General features: G+C 41.5%; 1 protein-coding gene across 2 annotated transcripts in view; it reads left to right on the forward strand.

Moving 5' to 3' along the window:
* The window catches only part of mgll (monoglyceride lipase), a 39239-nt gene that overhangs the window by 14986 nt on the left and 4585 nt on the right, over positions 1-19668 (forward strand). For both annotated transcript variants that reach the window (XM_034591856.1, XM_034591857.1), the window contains 5 exons: positions 1426-1532; positions 5954-6090; positions 15427-15537; positions 16097-16186; positions 18366-18581. In XM_034591856.1, the coding sequence (XP_034447747.1) occupies positions 1426-1532; positions 5954-6090; positions 15427-15537; positions 16097-16186; positions 18366-18581 (661 nt within the window). The remainder of the gene's footprint in view (positions 1-1425; positions 1533-5953; positions 6091-15426; positions 15538-16096; positions 16187-18365; positions 18582-19668) is intronic.

The raw sequence follows: 19668 nt of genomic DNA on the forward strand, positions 1-19668 counted from the left end.
GACTGGTCACGTGATATGTGTTTTCAGGGGTCTTCGTATGGATGGGGATTAAAACTGATAAGAAGCCAAAGCGCTCATGTAGTCGTTTTAGTTTGACAATGGTGTTTTTAAACTAAAACATAGTAGTGGGTATGTAGCCTCAATTGACTATAGGTGTGAATAGTGTGAATGGTTGTTTGTCTTGCCCAATGACAGCTGGGATTGGTTCAAGTTCGTCCCACGACGCCTAAAGGTTCAGCGGGATGGATGGATGGACAGATCAGTGACAATATTAAAACAGGCAACTGGTTTAAATGTTATGGCTGTATTTATCATTATTTTTGTGTTTATTAATTTGAGTGGTTCTTTATCTGTTTCATACCTTTTTAGACTTGTTCGGCTGTAACACATGATTTCCCCCTGGTTATAAGAAAATTATAATAACTACAAATCCCTTTTAGCCACAGAATGAACAAACCAGAATTTCAGGATAAAATGTGGTCACCATAGACAATATTGACACAATAAGGGTACATTATAATCCATAAATAAATATGATACGATCATGTTTAAACATCCAAATTAATTTCACAGATCTGCATAAACTGTGAAAACCTTTTTGGACGACAGTTTGGCTTTGCCTTGCTTTGGCACAGCTTAGCCTCAGAGGAGAGAGAGTGACGTAGAGAGTACATCTCTATGAGCAGAGTCGAGATAAAGAGAAATCAGCCAGCTGAATCTCTCACAACGTTGTTTACCTGTGAGTCAAAATTCCGGCTCATTTTACTGCATAACGTCAACAAAAGTGGTTCTTTCTTAAACCTGCTGTGAGGATGTTAGACCTGAAATGCTTAATTCCATGCAGCTTTCTTTTTTATATTACTTTATAAATCACCTTTAAAAAGAACCTGGATAGAAACTGCTGCCCTGAAGAAATATCTGCATACCGCATAAATGTTGCTATATATTTTAATAGATCCTCTCATAAAACCAAACTCTAGGTTCCACAGTTTGAGGCAGAGATATTAAAAAAAAGCGGATAAAGAGTGCAGGGGTGTCCTGGCTGTTTTCTGTTATGTGTGGGTCACATTTGGGTTTTTACTGGATTCCCTCAGTGTGTGTTTTAAGCCGGGCAGGCAGGCTTGTGTTGAAGCAGACAGACGGACAGATGGATGAAAGCTGCTGTCTCTAAAAAACACAGCCTGTGTAGCTCTCGGTCTCTGTCTTTGTCTATCAACCTTGAAATGATCTTTTTCTTTTATCATCCCATCTTAATCCGTGCTGTACCGACACAGCACTTTATCAGCAAATCAAGGAAGCACAGCACGACACTCTAATGCAGGACGTTTGCTTTTTGTATGAGAAAAAGAAGTCAAATTTAGGAAAATATGCATTTATGAAATGGTGACTAAACATTTTGTCCATCCCCTCTTCTTCTCCTCCCAGGGCTCTGGTGTTTATTGCCCACGGAGCCGCAGAGCACTGTGGGCCGTATGATGAGATCGCACAGAGACTGAAGGAACTGTCCCTGCTGGTGTTTGCACACGACCACGGTGAGTCGCAAACACACACCTTGCATCACATTAATTCATGCATACACTTACACCTACACCCATGGCTGTCCTCGTATAGTCATCAGGGGTTCACACGCTAAATAGCTTGTGCACAAAGAGAGAATGAAAACTCATCATCCCCCTTTCTGTCTGATAACAGTCCTGAGTTAATGTCGAAGACTGTCAGACACAAATTAATTAGTGTTGGTGGCACATTGTTCCATTGTTCTCCTGCAGCTCCACTCTATGTAAGTGTGTAGGTGGTTTGCACAGAACAAGTGACTATGAAGTTGGTTTGACTGGTTTGAATGGAATGTCTGACTCTGTTCAGGTTTCAGTGAAATTACTGGATGAACTGGTTTTGAGCTCTCGAAACACAGCAGATTTCTATGTTACAAGAAAACATCCGCCACAAATATTTTCTTGCAATAAAGGTTTGAAATATTGTTTTTAACCATCTTAATGATGGATTGTCAGTCAGACATTACGTCTGCCGAAATATTTCCTCAACAACGGAATTCAACAAGGCACGCTCTGTGTGTGTGTGAGTGGTCATGTGATATGTGTGTTCAGGTGTGTTGGTATCAACAGAGATTAAAACTGATATGGAGCCAAAATGCCCATTGCTGACTGAGATCTTTTTTAGTTTGAGTGTTCAATCAAAAACATAGTAGTATGGATGCAGCCTTAATCTATGTTATTCATACGGAGAAATGTGATTTGTGTTTTTCGGCTGATATAAAGAAAACCTGCTCGTGTTTCTTCATTTGTTTTCCCACTATAGTCTTCGCTGTAGTCAGAAAAATTAGAAATGTGTTGATGAAAAAAGGCTGGAAAGAAACAGAAGAGGACACAGAGGCATAACACAAAACTGTTGGGTGTGTAGTAATTAAGGAAAGGCATGCCAGTGTCTTCCCAGTGAAGCTCAGAGGCGAAGCTCTGTCGTTGTACTTGGCAGGTTTTAGACAGGAATGTGTGAACTCATGTGACTGTGCGTCAGTGCCATGCTGGAAAAGAGCAGCACGCGTTCACTATCACAGATCAGCAAGACGAGAGGGAGAGAGACAGGATGAGAAATCAAAGCAATGAAGCCGCAGCAATAAGATGAGGGAATATTTGCAGAGGTGGAGATCTCAATGAAAAGCTGGCTGAGATAATAAAACAGGGAGTGAATGATGAGGATGACTGAGGCCGCACACAGAGGAGCAATTTGTTCAGCGGCTCGCAGTGAAATGTCACACTGTTAAATGGAAAGTACTGAACTGGAACAAGTCCCTGTACACAGTAGTCCCTCATCTATCTCCCTGAGACACACACACACACACACACACACACACACACACACACACACACACACACACACACACACACACACACACACACACACCACCCAGGGCAGCTCCAGATAGAGTTCAGCAGTCAAGATCTTTAACTTATTCTTCCCACATCACACTTTCTCTTGTCTCACATGTATTTCTTTCTAATTATAGGACTTTGAGGTCTTTTTCATTCACAGCCTGCAAAGACTGGAGGTTTCTCCCACTGGGCACCACACTGCCTCTATTTACCAGTCAACATTATTTCCAGAACAACCTTCACATTTCTCTGACAAAAACTCAAATCGTAGAGCTGACAGACACAAGAATTTTCCTTTTTGTAGAACGAGAATGTATGCATGGTGATTAATGAATGTTTTGTTCTATTTAAAATCCAATTTATTATCAGACAATGGGGAAATATTCATTGTGGATGTGCTTGATACTGTATCGGCGTAATGTGGCCTGGTGATGCACAAATTAATGGAATCTTGACATTTAATCAGATCAGCACTTGCAAAGTCTCTGACCTCATCAGTTGTTGCAAAGATTGTTTTTCTCACAGCTCTGATTGGATTACAGAAACTTGCCCCAGAGCTCATTTGTCAGGAATAATGTTAATATTTGTTTGTTACACTGCACGGTGACAAAGCCGTGGAAGCATGGCATTGTTTTTACACCTGTCTGTCTGTGGGATTCAAACTGGGAACGTTTTTCTGTGAGGCGACAGTGCTAACCACTGAATTATATCAAATCCATCCATCCATCCATGTTCTGTACCAATTATCCTTTCAGGGTCTTGGGGGAGTTGGAGCAAATTGCAGCTGACATTAGGCGAGAGGCGGGGTACACTCTGAAAGGTCTCCACCGTATCTCAGTGCCAACATAACATACCGTCCACACTCACATTCACACCTATGGTCAATTTAGATTCTCCAATCACTTAATCTCCAGTCTGCACATCTTTGGACTGTGGGAGGAAGCCCGAGTACCCAGAGAAAACCCACACAGACACAGATAGAGCATGCAAACTCCACAAGACAAGACCCTGTCCAAACTGGGATTCAAACCGGAGTGCTCACCACTGCACCACCATATTATTATCCATCCATCCATTGTCTATACTGCTTATCATTTGAGAGACGTTGGGGGAACTGGAGCCAATCTCAGCTGACATTTGGTGAGAGGCAGGGACAGGTTTGACAGGCAGTCAGCATAGGTCCATTACACAGAGACAAACAACCATTCATACCAACCATCAATTTAGAGTCTCCAAATAACCTAACAACAATCTGCATGTGTGGGAGGAAGCTGGAGTACCTGGAGGAATCTGCGCAGACAGGTTGAACAGGCAAACAGAAAGACCCCGGCTGAACCGGGTTTCAAACTGGGATCTGTCTTGCTGTGAGGGGACAGTGCTAACCACTGTATCACCGTGTCGCCAATAATGATAATCACAACAACAACAATAGATTCCTGGTAGAGTATTTGAGTCCATGATCCCACTGTAATGGTATGAATGTGTGATATTATGCTCCTTTTTTCTACTGCATCCTACTGTATCAACCCCACATGTATGTATTTAGCATGAGTAAACTGGATTTTCAAAATCACAGCACTGATGAGTCTGTTTACACTCACTGTTTTCGCTATCCATCTGTATCAACTATAAAATCCAACGGATCCAATTAACAAGAAAAAAACACCACTTGTATGTGAGCTGGAAAGTTCAAATCAATGCACACTATACCCCCCCTGTCAAATCAATGACACACACACACACACACACAAACACTTGCGGTGGGAGCTGCACATGTTGTGATGTTTTCAAGCTCTCATGTGCTGTTGGTTCAGTGGCCGCCGTGGCAACCAGCCTCACCTCTCAGCCACTGCTGCAGAGAGCTCGAGGAGAACACACGTAGATTAAAGGTCTATGCAAACACACATACATCTCATACATATTCATGTGTCTTTCCTCCTTTCCATCTGTCAATCACATTTCTTCCTCCTGTCTTCACACTCATCTTTCACTCCTGCCTTCAATTTGTCTTACTCTTTCTTCTCCTTCCTCTCCTCATCCTGTTTCCCTACACCCTCTTTCTCTCCTTCATCTCCTTCTTTTCTCGCTCATCCAGATTGCTCCTCCTCCTCCTCCTCTGTAAACGGTTTATTTCTTCCTCATCCTGCCCATCATTTCTCCATCTTTCCTTTACTCTCACTCTCATCGCTGCTTCCTCTCTCTATTTTCTTATCCCCCTCTCCATCTACTCACCTTTATCTCTCCCTCCATTTGTCGATCCTGTTTTTTTTATTCACCTTTCTATAAAGTATAAAAATATGACAAAGATAGAAACCCTTACGCACAAGCTGAACAATGCAACAGCCTCTTTAATCATGAAAATGGTGTTATTTATGTGTTAATTAAAAATCCATTAAAGCAACACGATGCAAAATTCGCTCTCGACTATACTTCCCCCTCCAGGTGGGATATGTAATTCACTGTCATAAATACGAGCTGTGGTCTGAGCCTCCCCAGCATGCAGCTGCACACATGTCCATCACTGTTTGGCTAACTTCCCAGCTATACCTCTAATTAAAGTTGACAACTTCACTTACACACCAAACAAGCAAATGTTATGACGTACTTGTCCAATTACAACGACAACAGTTCAGCATCTGCCCTCCATCCTTTGTTGTCTTTTTCTTGCCAACGTGAGGAATATGCTCCGATATTCACTCTTGTTCGGTTCCTCTCGTTTCCTCTTGTCTCCTCTGACGATGTCTTCTTCGGTTTCTTTTGTGGTTCCGCGAGCTAGTTGTGTCTTAAAGCTAACTGCTAGCTCCAGCTCTGGTTGTTGGTGTGTGATGTATGCTGCAAAGCAGGTGGTAATGTGCCAGCATGGTACACCAAAGATACAAAGTGCAGTTACAGACGTCTATTGTAAGTTTGAGTAGCATCAAAATGATTTTGAAGCTGTTATTTAAAGGTATGAAAACAACCTGGTGACGCTTTAAACCATTCAATTACAGTGTGGGGGAATATACTGCAGCAACAAGCTTTCTCACATCACTTCTTCTTCTCTTCTTTCCTCTTTTCCTCCTCAGTTGGTCATGGTCAGAGTGAAGGCGACAGGATGGTCATCAAAGACTTCCAGGTTTTCATCAGAGACTCCCTGCAGCACATCGACCTGATGAAATCCCAACACCCGGACCTCCCCGTCTTCATCGTGGGTCACTCCATGGTAGGATACTTTCTATGATCTGTTTCAGCAGCTGGAACAATCCCTCCTGTGTTTTTGTGTTTTGTGGCTAGTGGCAGATGATTTTTCTTTATTTGTTGTTTTGTTTTGATTTAATCACAGTATTGTTTTTTCCAATACTGAAACTCTCACTCCTGTCCAGGTTTGTTTGCTCTTTTTGTTTGGCGTGAAATTACCTGATCTGCTTCCAGTGGATTTCACAGCTCCTAGTACGAAAAAAATAAAAAACACACACACACACACACACGCACGCACACAAACAGCTGCACAACATGAAGGACATTCCATGTCCAAGTGCAGGAATGAAAATAGACGGATAGGTGTTGAGAGGTTTTCAACGGCAGTGTGACATTCATATGTAAGAAATGGCACATGCTGTCCTTTAAGTCCCAAGATATTCAGCCAAGAAAAAATTGCGTGCACAGCGTTCGGCTCAGAACTGAATGAAACATGGATAAAAGGACACATACTATTAATAATATACAATTGAATCTGGTTATTTTACTTTGACCAACACTATCCAGCTGGAACTGCATTTCTTTGTTTTGCTTGGCTGTATCACCTGATATATATTTTTTTCCTATGATGGATGAATTCCATCGTGTGAATCTGCAGGACATCAGCTCAGGGACAGTTTGCTGTGTTTGCTCTTCTCATTAAACTCCTGTTTACCTTTTACACAGTGACACAGATTCTGCTCAGTCTGCTGCTGAGTTCCCACAGAGCAGCTACACATTCAGTGACCGCAGCTCAAGGGTGACGTGGCTGTATTTGTTGACAGAGTAGATAAAGTGTTCTAGCTTTACAGAGACAGTCCAGGAATCCGCTTAATGTTCCACGTAATGTGACCTTTAGTTCCTTTTATCCTCAATTTCCCTGAAGATATCATGAAATCCATGCATCAAAATATAAACGCAGAATTAGAATGCCTCAACATTTTCTATGTGCAAAAGTTTTATCCAATAAGATTAATGTAGGGCTCCTCTAATGAATATCTTAACTTTGCAAAGATTTTAAGACTAATTGATGGATTAAGGAACGATGAATTAATCTGTGAAATTATTACTTGAGCTAAACTAAATAATATGACTGTTCTTTGATTAAATTCATTAATGCTGGTTTTAATATTACATTATTACATTTGAAAATGGCTCATAACACCAGTAAGTGTTTCCTACCATCTTGGACCTTTCAGGGCCAACGCTTACATAGAGTCAACTGTCTGGAGCCTCTCCTCATCATGACATCTATATACTGTGCACCACCTCTCAACACTGCGATCTAAAGACTTTTTTTGAATCAGTCAAAAAGTCAAAACCTACGGGTGAAGTTACACTTTAATCTTAGGGCCTGATCTCACGTCTGACACAAATCGCAGCCAAAATGTCTTAGTTTGTTCCAGACCGACGCAGTTATCACATTTTCCATTCAGTCTCCAAACTGTTCAAGTAGCAAATGCCACGTGTGTGTTGATCTTAACATGAGGCGTGGTCAGGTGCATTTTTGGCACATTGTTATCTTGAGGAAGTAGAAAAGCATTTGCGCAACTGACTAAGAAGAATTTGTTCTGAACAACCATGATTCATTAAGAGAGTAAAAACAACCCTTTTTCCCATTTGCCTGATCTTCCCTGTAATTGCATCAAGGCTTATATCTTATTATCTCTAATCCTTATTATTCTTTGGGAGTTAACTTGCTGTTAAATTCAACACAGAAATTAAGTCCAGTGTTTGAAATCCACAGAAACACAGAAATGAACCGTGGGATTCTCATTGAGACAAATTACACAACACTTGGACTCAAAAAGCATGGAGGCAGGCCAGGGAACTATTTTTAACTGATCAGTGTATTTCATTTTTCACAGAGCCTCTGGCTGCTTTGCTCCAGTGACCCTCAGTGCAGCGAACAGAACACAAACAGTAGTGATGAGTTGTATAATGATTACTCTCCGTGTTTGTGGGTTGAATCGAGTGCTGTCCTATGAACTTTTCTCTGCTGGATGATCGAGCCGCTCACATTCATTCAAAGTGCCTGAATGTTCTCACGTTTCTTGTTCAGAGGCTGGTTTTATTGAGACAAAAAAACTAAGCGCTAGTTTTTGTTTTATAAATAGCCCCTCCTGTGTAAGTCACAATTCCGCTTCAAGCAGAGAAACGCAAATTCCTTACAGACCTGTTTTGCCATGAGACGCGTCGTGGAGCCTTGTTATCTCGCAGCACAGCAAGTCATTCGGTGGGTGGGGTGGATTCAACAGAAAGAGGTGTTTACAGCAGCATTGTTGGAAACTTACCTCTACATGGTTTGAAAATCTCAGTTTTTCTAGTTGTTAAGGAAAAGTTTACTGCAAAAGCAAAGAATTTATTATTTTCACGTTATTGTCTTGAGTATCTTCATCAAAGGTTTGTATGGTGTGTGTTGTCCATAGCGTTACAAAGTCATTTATTAATGCTTTATAACTCAGTAATAACCCAGTCATAAGAACATCTTTGTGGTCCACCCATCCATACATTTTTTTTCCACCTACACCGGGCTCAGGTTGTGGAGGCAAAGCTTTGTGCTGGCAAAGATGGCTATTCCATGCGTCGTTCTCCCCGGCCACGCTTTCTAGCTCCCCCTGGGGGACCGCGCTCTCGGCCAGGGATAGGCCAGGGGATATGTCATCCCTCAAGCGATATCTGGGTCTATACCGCTGGGTCTGCTCCCAGTTGGGCGTGCCCGGTAAACCTCTAACAGAAGGCACCCAGGAGGCATCCTTACTTGATGCCTGAACCACTTCAACTGTCCCCTTTGGGCGTGAAGGAGCAGCTGCTCTATTCCGAGCTGCCCCTGGATGTTTAAACTCTTTACTCTGTATCTAAGGCTGAGCTCAGTCACCTGATGGAGAATATTAATCTTGACCGCTTGTGTTAGAATTTGTATTGCCCAGTAACTTTTGTTGGGAAAGAAGGATCCGGTCCTTATTAACTGTAGTTATTGGTGGTTGGTTCTCATTTGTGTACATTTTGTGGTAGTCTCATGTTCCATCTCGGAGTCTTGAACACTTTCCTGGGTTGGTGGGGAAAATCCTTAAGATGTCTTCCTGTAGCTTAACATTAGCTTTATCATTATTGCTCACTTTTTGATTTATAAGATGCCTTATAATGGGGGTTACATCACCTTACTGTTGTTTGGAAAATAGCTGGAGAGCAGAACAACCATTTATGGCTCGTGAGTTTCATACAGCTGTACTGTGTATTTATGTAAAGGACGGGCTTGTCTTCAGAACAAGTCGAGGTTGCGTGAGCACAGACGCAAATAGTTTTCTGTAAACGAAACTGCGAGATCCCAGATGGAGGCTGGAGGTATCTGTTTAAACAGCAGACTGTAAATATTAAGGCAGTGCCGTCCCAATTCACAGCACCACCTTGTTTTCATCCCCTTTTTCTGTTTTATCTTTATTCTTTCTTGCTTTTTCCCTCCATCTGGGATGCCTTATTAGATGTTTCTCCTATACTAAAATCACTTATACAGCTTTACCTGTCTTTTCATTATCCATTTTCATTTCCTGTGTTCTCTGTCCTCCACTGAACTTTCCTGGCATCCACTTCCCATAGCTGCTTTCAGACATGCACTGGACAACGCAGATCCTCCATATTTTCTCCGGAGGAGGTGCATGTGTGAACGCAAATGTCCGAGTGAGACGCGCCGCAGTTTCTACGGACTTTGTCCACCTGACCTCTGAGTATAAAGTCTGTAGAAATCTAGGAGAAGTCCATGTGTGAACACAGCAGGGGATCCCCGCTGGTTTCACAGTGAGCAAGTGTGGGGGTTGATGACGCTTCTAACACACAACAGACATAAAAATTAAAAATAAATAAAAAGAAAACAAGTTAGAAAGCGCCGTCATAGACGTAGAAGACGCCGACGAAATGGTCAGAAGAGTTTGTTGTTATAGATTTCGGGATGCTCTCGGCAGCAGAGCTGCTCCAACTCTCGCTTGAATAATGAGGAGGAGATGTTGCTGTTGTGAACGTTTTTGTGCAGAGAACCTCCCGCTGTGTTGTGCATGTGCGAAAGTCCAACTGCGGGTAAAGGCCTTAGCCAATTCTCCGTATTTTACCGGGAGGTCATGTCGGAAAATGGCTAATTTGTTTTATTTTAGAGTAATTTCCTCCCATTTTGTTTTTCTTTGCTCTTGCTTACTTTTCTTTTCATTTCTTTTCCTGGCATTACCTTTTCTTGGAAAAATACCTCAAGTTTGGGAAACCCAACCCAAAGCGAGTGCTATGTTTTCACATTTCCCAGATTCCCAGTGTTGTGACTGCTCATCCTGTTTTCTTTAGACTGTTCCTCTGCTCCTCTGCTTGTGTGAATATCTGTGGTCCCAGGAAAGTGCAAACAATAGAAACCACTTGTGGATACAGTATGTGCAGAGGCCCTGCTCCAATGATAATATCCTGAGGAGACCTAAAGAAACATCCGCCCCTTACCGTCACCTGCAGCACTGCCAGTAGTTTCTCTAATCAAATTTATTAATAACTAGTTATTAATGATTCTCCAAAGTTTCTCCAGAGAATTTGCCCTGAGCGAGTCGGCTCGTTGATGACTTTTCTAACACATGACAGATGCAAAATGGAAAAAAACTAAAAGGTAACAAATATCTAAGGATGAAAAAGAGGTAGCATACACGTAGAAGACACAGAGAATAATGTTAACTTGGAAAGACAACGAGATTTGAGAGTTTTTTGTGGATTCCACTGTTGGATTCATAGACTGTATATAAAGATGGACAACTTGACTGCACCCCAAAAGTGAAGCCAAATCATTTTGATTGGCCCTTGGTGGCTGGCTGCAGTATAAGTCATCAACCTCCTCCACAAACCTCGTCCATGTTAGTGGATTGGTCACGGATGTTTCTCTAATTGACAGGAATTTATATCACACTGTATTTTAAAGTGTTCATGTTTCCAGCAAGTTTAGCTTTTTTAGTTATTCTTTTGATGCTTTAAAAACGTCATGATTGACAGCTGAGACTGACTTGCGTGTATTGGTGGGACTTTGATACCATGATCCATATGACGTCCAAATCGTAAAATGGTGGAACCCATATCCAGCGTATATTAGCTTCATTGTTGTACAACGGGAGGAAGTGGAGACGGTAATGTTTGCATGGCTGCAGTCAATCTCCCTTCAAAACGTTTCTACTTGAAATTAACAACTAGCCTATATGAGCTTTTACTTTGAAAGCCTGATGTGAAGGATTAGTTCATAATTTTCCAACTTTCACTTTTGTCTAAAATATCTAAGGGAAGTAGAGATGCAAAAATAATTCAAACTTACAAATAAACTAACTGGTATCCTCTGTGTTGGACCACACGGTCTCACAGTTTTCTCTGCACCTTCTATCATTCAGCAGTTATGGGGGAAGTAGGACAGTGTTGTATCAGCTCATGGGAATGCAGACAAAAGCCTCCAGCTCTGGCTCCTTCCCACTCTTCCTCATTTCTCTTCTTCTTCATGAGCATTTCTGGCCCAGGCTTATTTTTCCTACTCGCTCACTGCCAGAGTTTTATGTAATGATTATTTACCCCTGTTCAGCTTTTAAACCATCTCTCTCTGTATCTATTCCTCATTCAGTTTCATTTTACTCTAAGGTCTAAGCCATACTTCACTTTGATTTAAACTATTATATTTGTATTTTTTCCATTTTTACTGAATTGTTTGATCTTGTTCTGCATCATTTGAGTTTTGTATTGAACGTAACTGCTATTCCATAAAACAATTAATTTCTGACTAATGACTAATAATCAGTGATATAGATTTAACTTTTTCTGTGCAGTTTACGACCTGGTTGATTGAGATAAAACTTCACAGACATAATTCTATTCTTAGCCCATATAATGTCTATTTATCCGCTGTTTGGTCTCTATAATGTGTATATTTGAGCCATTTAAAAGTAGCCCAGTTCACATAACATTCATATCCTCGCAAGTCTCCAGACCAACTGTTTACATTGATTGCACTGGTGAACCTAACGTGTGCCACAGTAATTCACTCTCAGCTCAACTGTTTTGGCGGATTCACACAGAAAGTAGATAAGCCGTTCTTTGTGAAAGGTTTATATATATGTATGCTTTTGCATGTTGTTTGCTCTGCTGAGGTGTTGGGTCAGAATTAGGCATGTTACCTTTTAACTAAGTAAATTTACTGTTTTGAACCTAAGTAAAAGTTAGAGGTACTTGTACTTTACTTGATAATTTCCATTTATATAACTCACAATCCTCTGTACATCTGTATATTTATACCACTACAGGAAATATTGTACCTTCTATTTCACCACATATCTTTGAAGGAGGCTATGTTTTTGTCTGTGTTTGTTTGACAGTTAATTAGCAGCAGTTGATCTAAGAAAGACCCCATTCAATTTTGTTGCGGATCCAGGATTTCTTTTTCACTTTCTTTGACATTGCAAGATAGGACATTTGCATGGATTTTTAAGAGAATAATTCATGTATCTTCAAGAAGAAAATAAAATGAATCAGGTACATTTAGGGCACTGATATTTATGAGTGTGTACACCAAGTGGGCCTTGGTGGAGGAATACGCTCTTCTGAGTGCTGTCCCAGTTACCTTTGTGTGACTCAACTGATAATCCAACAAGCTGTCAGAGTTCCCAGCCTTTTTGCCTTCTGCTGTTTTACAGAAATCCATGTCTTTGAACTCCACTTCTCTCATGGTTTCATCTGATACAGATTAACCTTTTTTTATGTATTGTCTGTGTATTTGCTGTATGGACATTGTGAAATGAGAACCATAGCTCCATACAATGTCAGTATTTTAGCTCCTCGGGCAGGGTATGACAGTTGAAGTCTGCCCTGCAGCGTACAATGCCAGCATTCATCCTCTCAACCCAAGTTCAGAGAGACAGAGTGTAAGAAGGCCTCTAATGAGCTCCGTGAAGAGCTTCTCTGTTCCAATCCTCCTTCTGTCTCAACACTCTGCTCTATTCACTATTCACGCTTATCTCTCTCTATCATTCCACAAAACCACTCTGTGTAATGTGTATGACCTGCAGTGGTCTTTTGCACCATATTACACTCAGACATCCTGCTATATTTAACCAGGAATCAAGTGCGTTGAGGCGACCAACCAGTTTGGCCAGCTTACATCACCCACAGAAAATTGCCAGCAACATTTCAGTGAGTGCATGTGTCACAGTGTTTGCACGTGGCTGTTTCAGGGTCAGCTCGTCCGGAAACTTGCAGTATGAGCTGGAATCGAGCTAGCAACCACCCTTTCCAAATCTGTGTACCTATGTTTGTGTATGCAAGCAGCAGTGTGCCAGTCTGTTCTTATGTCTTTAGAAAGTGAGATTTTTCTTATGGGAAATGTTTTGTGTTCCTCTGCTTAGTGGCTCTTTTCATGCACCAAGCCTGCCATTGGCCCCAGCCTAATGAATATTCACACAAGCGACAAAGAACGCTCACATAAGCAACGTGGTAGCCAATTAGTTTCCAGAAAAGAAGCGAGAGGGAGAGATTTACCCGTGCAGAATAAGTGTGCGTCTGTGTGCGTGTGTGTCTGTGTGTGTGTGTGTGTGTGTGTGTGTGTGTGTGTGTGTGTGTGTGTGTGTGTGTGTGTGTGTGTGTGTGTGTGTGTGTTTGCACCTGCACAGACACTTGCACTAGTTGCAGACGAGAAGAGAAACCACAGTTAACCGTGGCAAATTGATTCATGTCTTGGCCGTCACAGTGGAGCTAATCATCATGGCCTTACATCATGGGAATTAAATCACAATCACAAATGTCGCCAAGGTGTGGCCTTAGCGCCGCTGCTCGTTGCAGCAGCGCAAGACACGCTGCCCCCTGAGAGCTGTTCACGTTCCTCTCCCAGTCCGTGTAGAGCGACAGCGACAAAGGAAGAGGGTGGGAACTTGGGCCCCGTCTAAACAAAAGACTGATTGTTTTATGTTTGTCTTGACCCCGGAGTCGTTTTCCCACTGCGCCGTGCATCAGGACCTCTCACCCACTTTGCTAAGACTACTCCAGTTAGACGAGAGAAAACCCTCACTAAACTATACCACCTATTCATAGCACCTTTTTAATCCTTTATTATCTATTTCCCTGGTAATTCTCCATCATCAATCTGCACTGGGATACAGTATTCATCATCTCTCGCTTTAAGCTTCAAAGACGTAAAAGATCAAACAAATGTCCTCACTTCAAGCTGCTCTTCTAAGTGTCACCTCATTCCTGTTCTATGTAATGTAAGTCTGATACTAAGAAATAATCCCCTAATGAAACCACACTTAAATTTACTAGATCCTGATTCGTTTTCAGATCTGCACCAAATGCAAATATACATAAAGAGAAATCAATGAAAATCTCACAATGTTAAAGAAAATGAAAGAAATTCCCGGATCCACCTCCTGATCCAGATCCTCATCAAAATGGAATGGGTTCTTTTCCTGACCCATAACACATCCTTTAACCAAGTGGCATGGTAATCTGTCCAGGAGGTTTAGCATAATCCTGCTAACTAGTGGAAGGCTCCCTGCACGTTATAACATGGAACTGATTTATTCGCAACACTGAGCAGGTCACGTGACTCTGTTGTTACCAGGGCCAGGTGATATGAACACCTGTTTTGTGACCTGGATCCACTGAAAGAAAATCCCCATTCCTGAGTATTTGTGTACATTTGTTGTTGTTATTTGAAGATTTGTGGGTTAATCTAGTTTCTGTTTATTGGGACATTAACAAATCCCAACACTGTTATTATTATTCCTATAGTTTTATATTGCTAATTGTACTGATTGCACAAGCCTGGTGCATCCAACACAACTAAATGCTCAGCCTTTTAGCATACTGTTCATTCACTAGGTGTAAACCTAATTTCTGATATGAGCTGCAGTGAAAGTCAAAGAGACTTTTTTGCAGCACATGGTACAGAATGTTTGGATTGTCTTGTAGCACATTTGCATATATTTGCACTGCATCAATTTGTATATACTAATTTCTACACAAATCCAAATCTGTGTATGTGTTTTATTGAGATTTTTTTGTAGTATGTGTGTTTTGTAGACTCAGTAGCTGCCTCTCACCTCAAACCGTGTACTTTGTCTTTGTTTGCAAACAAATACCTGTTTTGCACTTTAACTCAAGACTCCTGCACTGAAAATCCAGTCGCTTAAGAGTCGACTTAACATGCAACAGTTTTTTTCTTTGAAAAGACGCTGTCTTTAAAGAAAAGATCATTCAAATAACTGAAACACAACCTTTAAATCAATGCTCAGTGTATTAACGAAACATACTATATTCTGTGTGTCCCCCCCCCCAGGGTGGTGCTATCTCCATCCTGACAGCCTGTGAGAGGCCCGATGATTTTGCTGGAGTGGCTCTGATATCGCCGATGGTCCAGATGAACCCAGACTCAGCCACACCCTTCAAGGTATCACATCCTTCTTTTCCTCTCCTCTCTCCTTCCTAACTATACCAGGAGTCAGTCATCTTACTCCATCCAGGCCTTCAGCGGGTGATGAGAAAAATGCTGACAGCTTCTGTTTTGTACGTTTCCCATGGCAAGAATCAGTGTGTACCCAAAAGAAGCACAAGTGTGTCAAACAACAAGAAGTGTTGATGTGTTTTTGATTCCTACATTGACGTAAACGTGCAGAGGAAGCATGGCATGGAAAAAGATGAGTTATTCATCGCTCAAAATTTCATAACTGTATCTATTTGTAACACTAATCATGGCAAATGAAAAAGATAGAGGGAGTTGTTTTCAGACACGAACTCCGTAAAATGTCCAGAGAATTGGGTGCAGACATTTTCCAGAATTTGACTTTCACATATAAAGAAACCCAGCTTTCACAGGAAAATGTCTGGAACTTTCAAGTGGCACCTTGTGGCACAACATGTCCGGACTTCAGAGTCTGAAAGCAGCTATAGAAACGCTTCTTCTGAGAGGTGCTAATAAGTAAAGTGTTTTGTGTTTTTGCTGTTTACAGGTTTTTCTGGCAAAGGTCCTGAACCACTTGCTTCCCAGCCTCGTACTGGGCAACCTCGACTCTAAATGGATCTCACGGGACAAGACGCAGGTGAGAGACAGTCGTTGGTGCGTGTGTGTTCTTGGGTGGCTGAGCTGTATTGTTGTCTGTAATTGAAGTATCAGGTATGTCGGCCGCAGAAAATAGAAATTACAAGGTCTCTCGTGTTTTATTTGTTTGTGTGAAGTCATGCAACATCTTTTTTTGACGAGCCCCTGGAGGAGAGAGCATCCTGTGACAGATACTTTGAATGCTTTCCAGACCTCAAGGGTTTTGTTCTCTGGCCAAGTTGGGGGGGGGGGGGTTGTATTGTGTTATTTATAATTATAGAAACAGGTGTAATTGCTGTGTATTTGGTTGTGTCTGTATATTCAGTGAGTTCTTGCACCCACATTTCTTGTATAAGAGCATGTTTGTGTCTGTAAACATGTTGTGAGGTTTTTGTTCTGTTGTGGTTGTGTGTGAACTTACTTAAGCAATAACCTAAACACTGTAACAATGGGATCCCACATCCTGCTACATCCTGCTACCTGCAGTGGGTTGAAGGAAATGGTGTCATTACTCCTCCCAGGTAAAATAATAGACAAAATAGATTCATTCGATAAGGTCAAAGTCATTGGAGTTAAAAAGGATGACATGCAACAGGGTTTGGCCAAAGTAAAGCTGGACTGAGTGAAGGAACTCTGAATCCCCAAAACCATTGTGAAGGATCCATTTCCAACGATCATTTTTGCTTCTTTTTGAATTTAATCTTATTGTTGTGATTTTCACCCCCTTGGACTCCCTGTCTGATGGCAGCATGTTAGAAATCATGATTGCTTCGTTATGTAAAACTGAACCATCCCATCATAGCAGATATGATTTTCGAGGAAATATGAACAAAATAAACATTTTCATGGTAACAGCAAGCCGCTTTTACACCTGAGGATTGTGGGTAGTACTTCTCCTTGAAATGCAGTTGATATCATATGGACTTGTGACTTCGACAGGAGCACATAACATTGTTTCACAATCTCGTAGCTTTTGGTAAGTCTACATTGGATGGTTACAATAATATGGCTGATAATCAAAATTGTATTATTCCTTCCAGAACCACGCTGTTGAGCTCTATATGTTAACAGGAGCTTAGTTTACATAATCAGGCTGTTCTTGTTTTTAATGACTGAATGTTACCAGGATGTTACATTGTTTAATTTACTTTGTAAGTCCACCAAAAAAGAAAACATTTCCTGTTGTTTGTCTATATTCAAAATCGGAGCTATCTTATAAGTTTAAAGTTGGTCTGCGAAAAGTTCCACTTATTCCGTGATGTGTTGTTGTCTCAGTTGGGAAGGAGGTCTTTCACCTTTCAGACGGTGTTTCTGGGTGTCACCGTCTCCTCCAAGCTGCAAAACAGGTCGTGTTGTGTTACAGCTCAGGTCTCAGTCATTCATTATTCAAAGCGACGCTGTTTCTGTTGAAGAGGACCATCCACTGTGTTTACATACGCCATGACTAGATGTGGGCGGGCGTGTGACTTATGTGAGAGCGTCTATGAAAGTTCAAATTCATGTCAAAGGAATGGGGTGTGTCCTCTTCCCTCCAACTGTGATTTACACCAATGTAAACTCTCTTTTCATCAGGTCCTCCTGCTCCTAAACACATCTTTATTCCTCTTTCATTTAAATTTCCCTTTGCATCAAGAGGACCTCAGCCATTCATTAACCAACACTTACTCACATCTGCCAACTCTCATGGTTCTCCCAGGATTCCTCTTATTCTCGCCTCTTCTCTGTGATAAAACCACCCTCTTCTTTTTGAATGGCATTCAATAGAGTGCATTCCTCTGCCAAGGCCAAACAGTCCCCTCAAATTCAATTAAGCTGCACCAAATTTCACACACTCACAGATATCAGTTCTCTAAATTTTTTTCTTCAACAATAATGAAATATTATCTGAGAAAATGCCTGTGAACATGTTGAAAAAATGCCCTAAACCAACAAACAGATCTTTTTTGGCAGTGATCAAAACACAGGCATATATAATAAAAAAAACAATGTAGTTGCTTTGGTTACGTACTTAGAAATAAATTAAAGAAATGCACAATTTCAGGTAGAAGAAACGTGTTTGCAAATTTCAGTGATAAGAATGAATTGACCTCTTGAAAAGTTTCTGTCTGGTTTATTTGAAAACGATCAAACTGTTTTCTGTGAGCCTAAAAAAGCCTCATCTGCTTTTCCCTATACAACAGGTGGAGGCTTATGATGCCGATGAGCTGAACTACCACGGCGGGATGCGGGTGTCGTTCGGCATGCAGCTGATGGGCGCCGCGGCTCGCATTGAGAAGGAGATCCCGTCCATCGGCTGGCCCTTCCTGCTCCTGCACGGTGACACTGACAAGCTCTGCGACATCAGCGGCTCTAAGATGATGTACGACAACGCCCCGAGCTCAGACAAGAAAATCAAGGTGGGGATGGTTTGTTCACCGTGAATTGTATTTGAGTGATGGTGATTATTTTTGGATTTTATTCAGAAACAACTCACCAACCTTTAAACAGCTGTTGCTTCATTTAGTTCACACTGTTTCCTTTGCTTCTCCACTTGTCAGACACAATGTCAAACACAGTACGTAACATGAGTTGATTATTCAGGAAGTTGCTCCATTTAAAGGTTACAAAAAGTGGCTTTTGTGGTGGTTGACTGAAACAGAAACTAACTTCTCGTGGCCTGAAAAGGTTTGTTATTGCTCCATCACCTGAAAACACTGTAGTTTAATACTGCATCCATCTTACTGGCACTACTGTAGATCAGTGACCAAAATAACCTGTTGGCTGTTGACGTTTAGATGAGTTACATATAGGTTTCAGTCATTGACGACTCCATGATAGAATAAAACCCTCCAGTCAAAACATTAACTTCCCCAACAAGGCCTGTTCACTGTGAAACACACTGATGAATCTCTAAACATTCTGCAGAAGGATGTTCATTTGCAAAGAAGGAAGTTCACACGCTTCCATTCTCACATGGTCGATCACATGGGGGCCTAAAACATGAGAGAAGTGAAACGAGAGAAGGACAACGCCTGCTCACTTTGTGTCTTTTGGGCTGTTCTCATTTTCTCCTGCAGCATCATGAGACAAAGAAAAAGATTAGAGTCAAATGTCTGGGGCTTTTGTCGTGTTCTTTTATCCTTAGGTAGAGAGAAGAGTCGGTCTTGGTTCAAAAAGTATTTATTTAGAAGCAATGAAAAGCTACAACATAGCTATGGGCACTCAACGTACAGCCCCGGCCGTCTAATACCGCCGGGGAAGTCTAGAGTCGCCCCGAACGGACGACAGGTGCAATATTTATAATAGTAGGTAGAACTTCATTGGTCAATAACGAGGGGGAGTCACTGTGGCTAGTGCACAGGCTGGTCCCAGCCCCTTGGCACTGGAATCCGCCAATGATGAGGAGCTGCTCCCAGGTTCGTCCCTCCTTTGATAGTAGCTGGGCAAATCTTCACATTCTGACAGTGTTTGGTTTGGTGTTTTAAAACAAGCCTTTATCCGGCT

The sequence above is a fragment of the Hippoglossus hippoglossus genome, chromosome 7, assembly GCF_009819705.1.
Source record: "Hippoglossus hippoglossus isolate fHipHip1 chromosome 7, fHipHip1.pri, whole genome shotgun sequence".
Classification (NCBI taxonomy): Eukaryota; Metazoa; Chordata; class Actinopteri; order Pleuronectiformes; family Pleuronectidae; genus Hippoglossus; species Hippoglossus hippoglossus.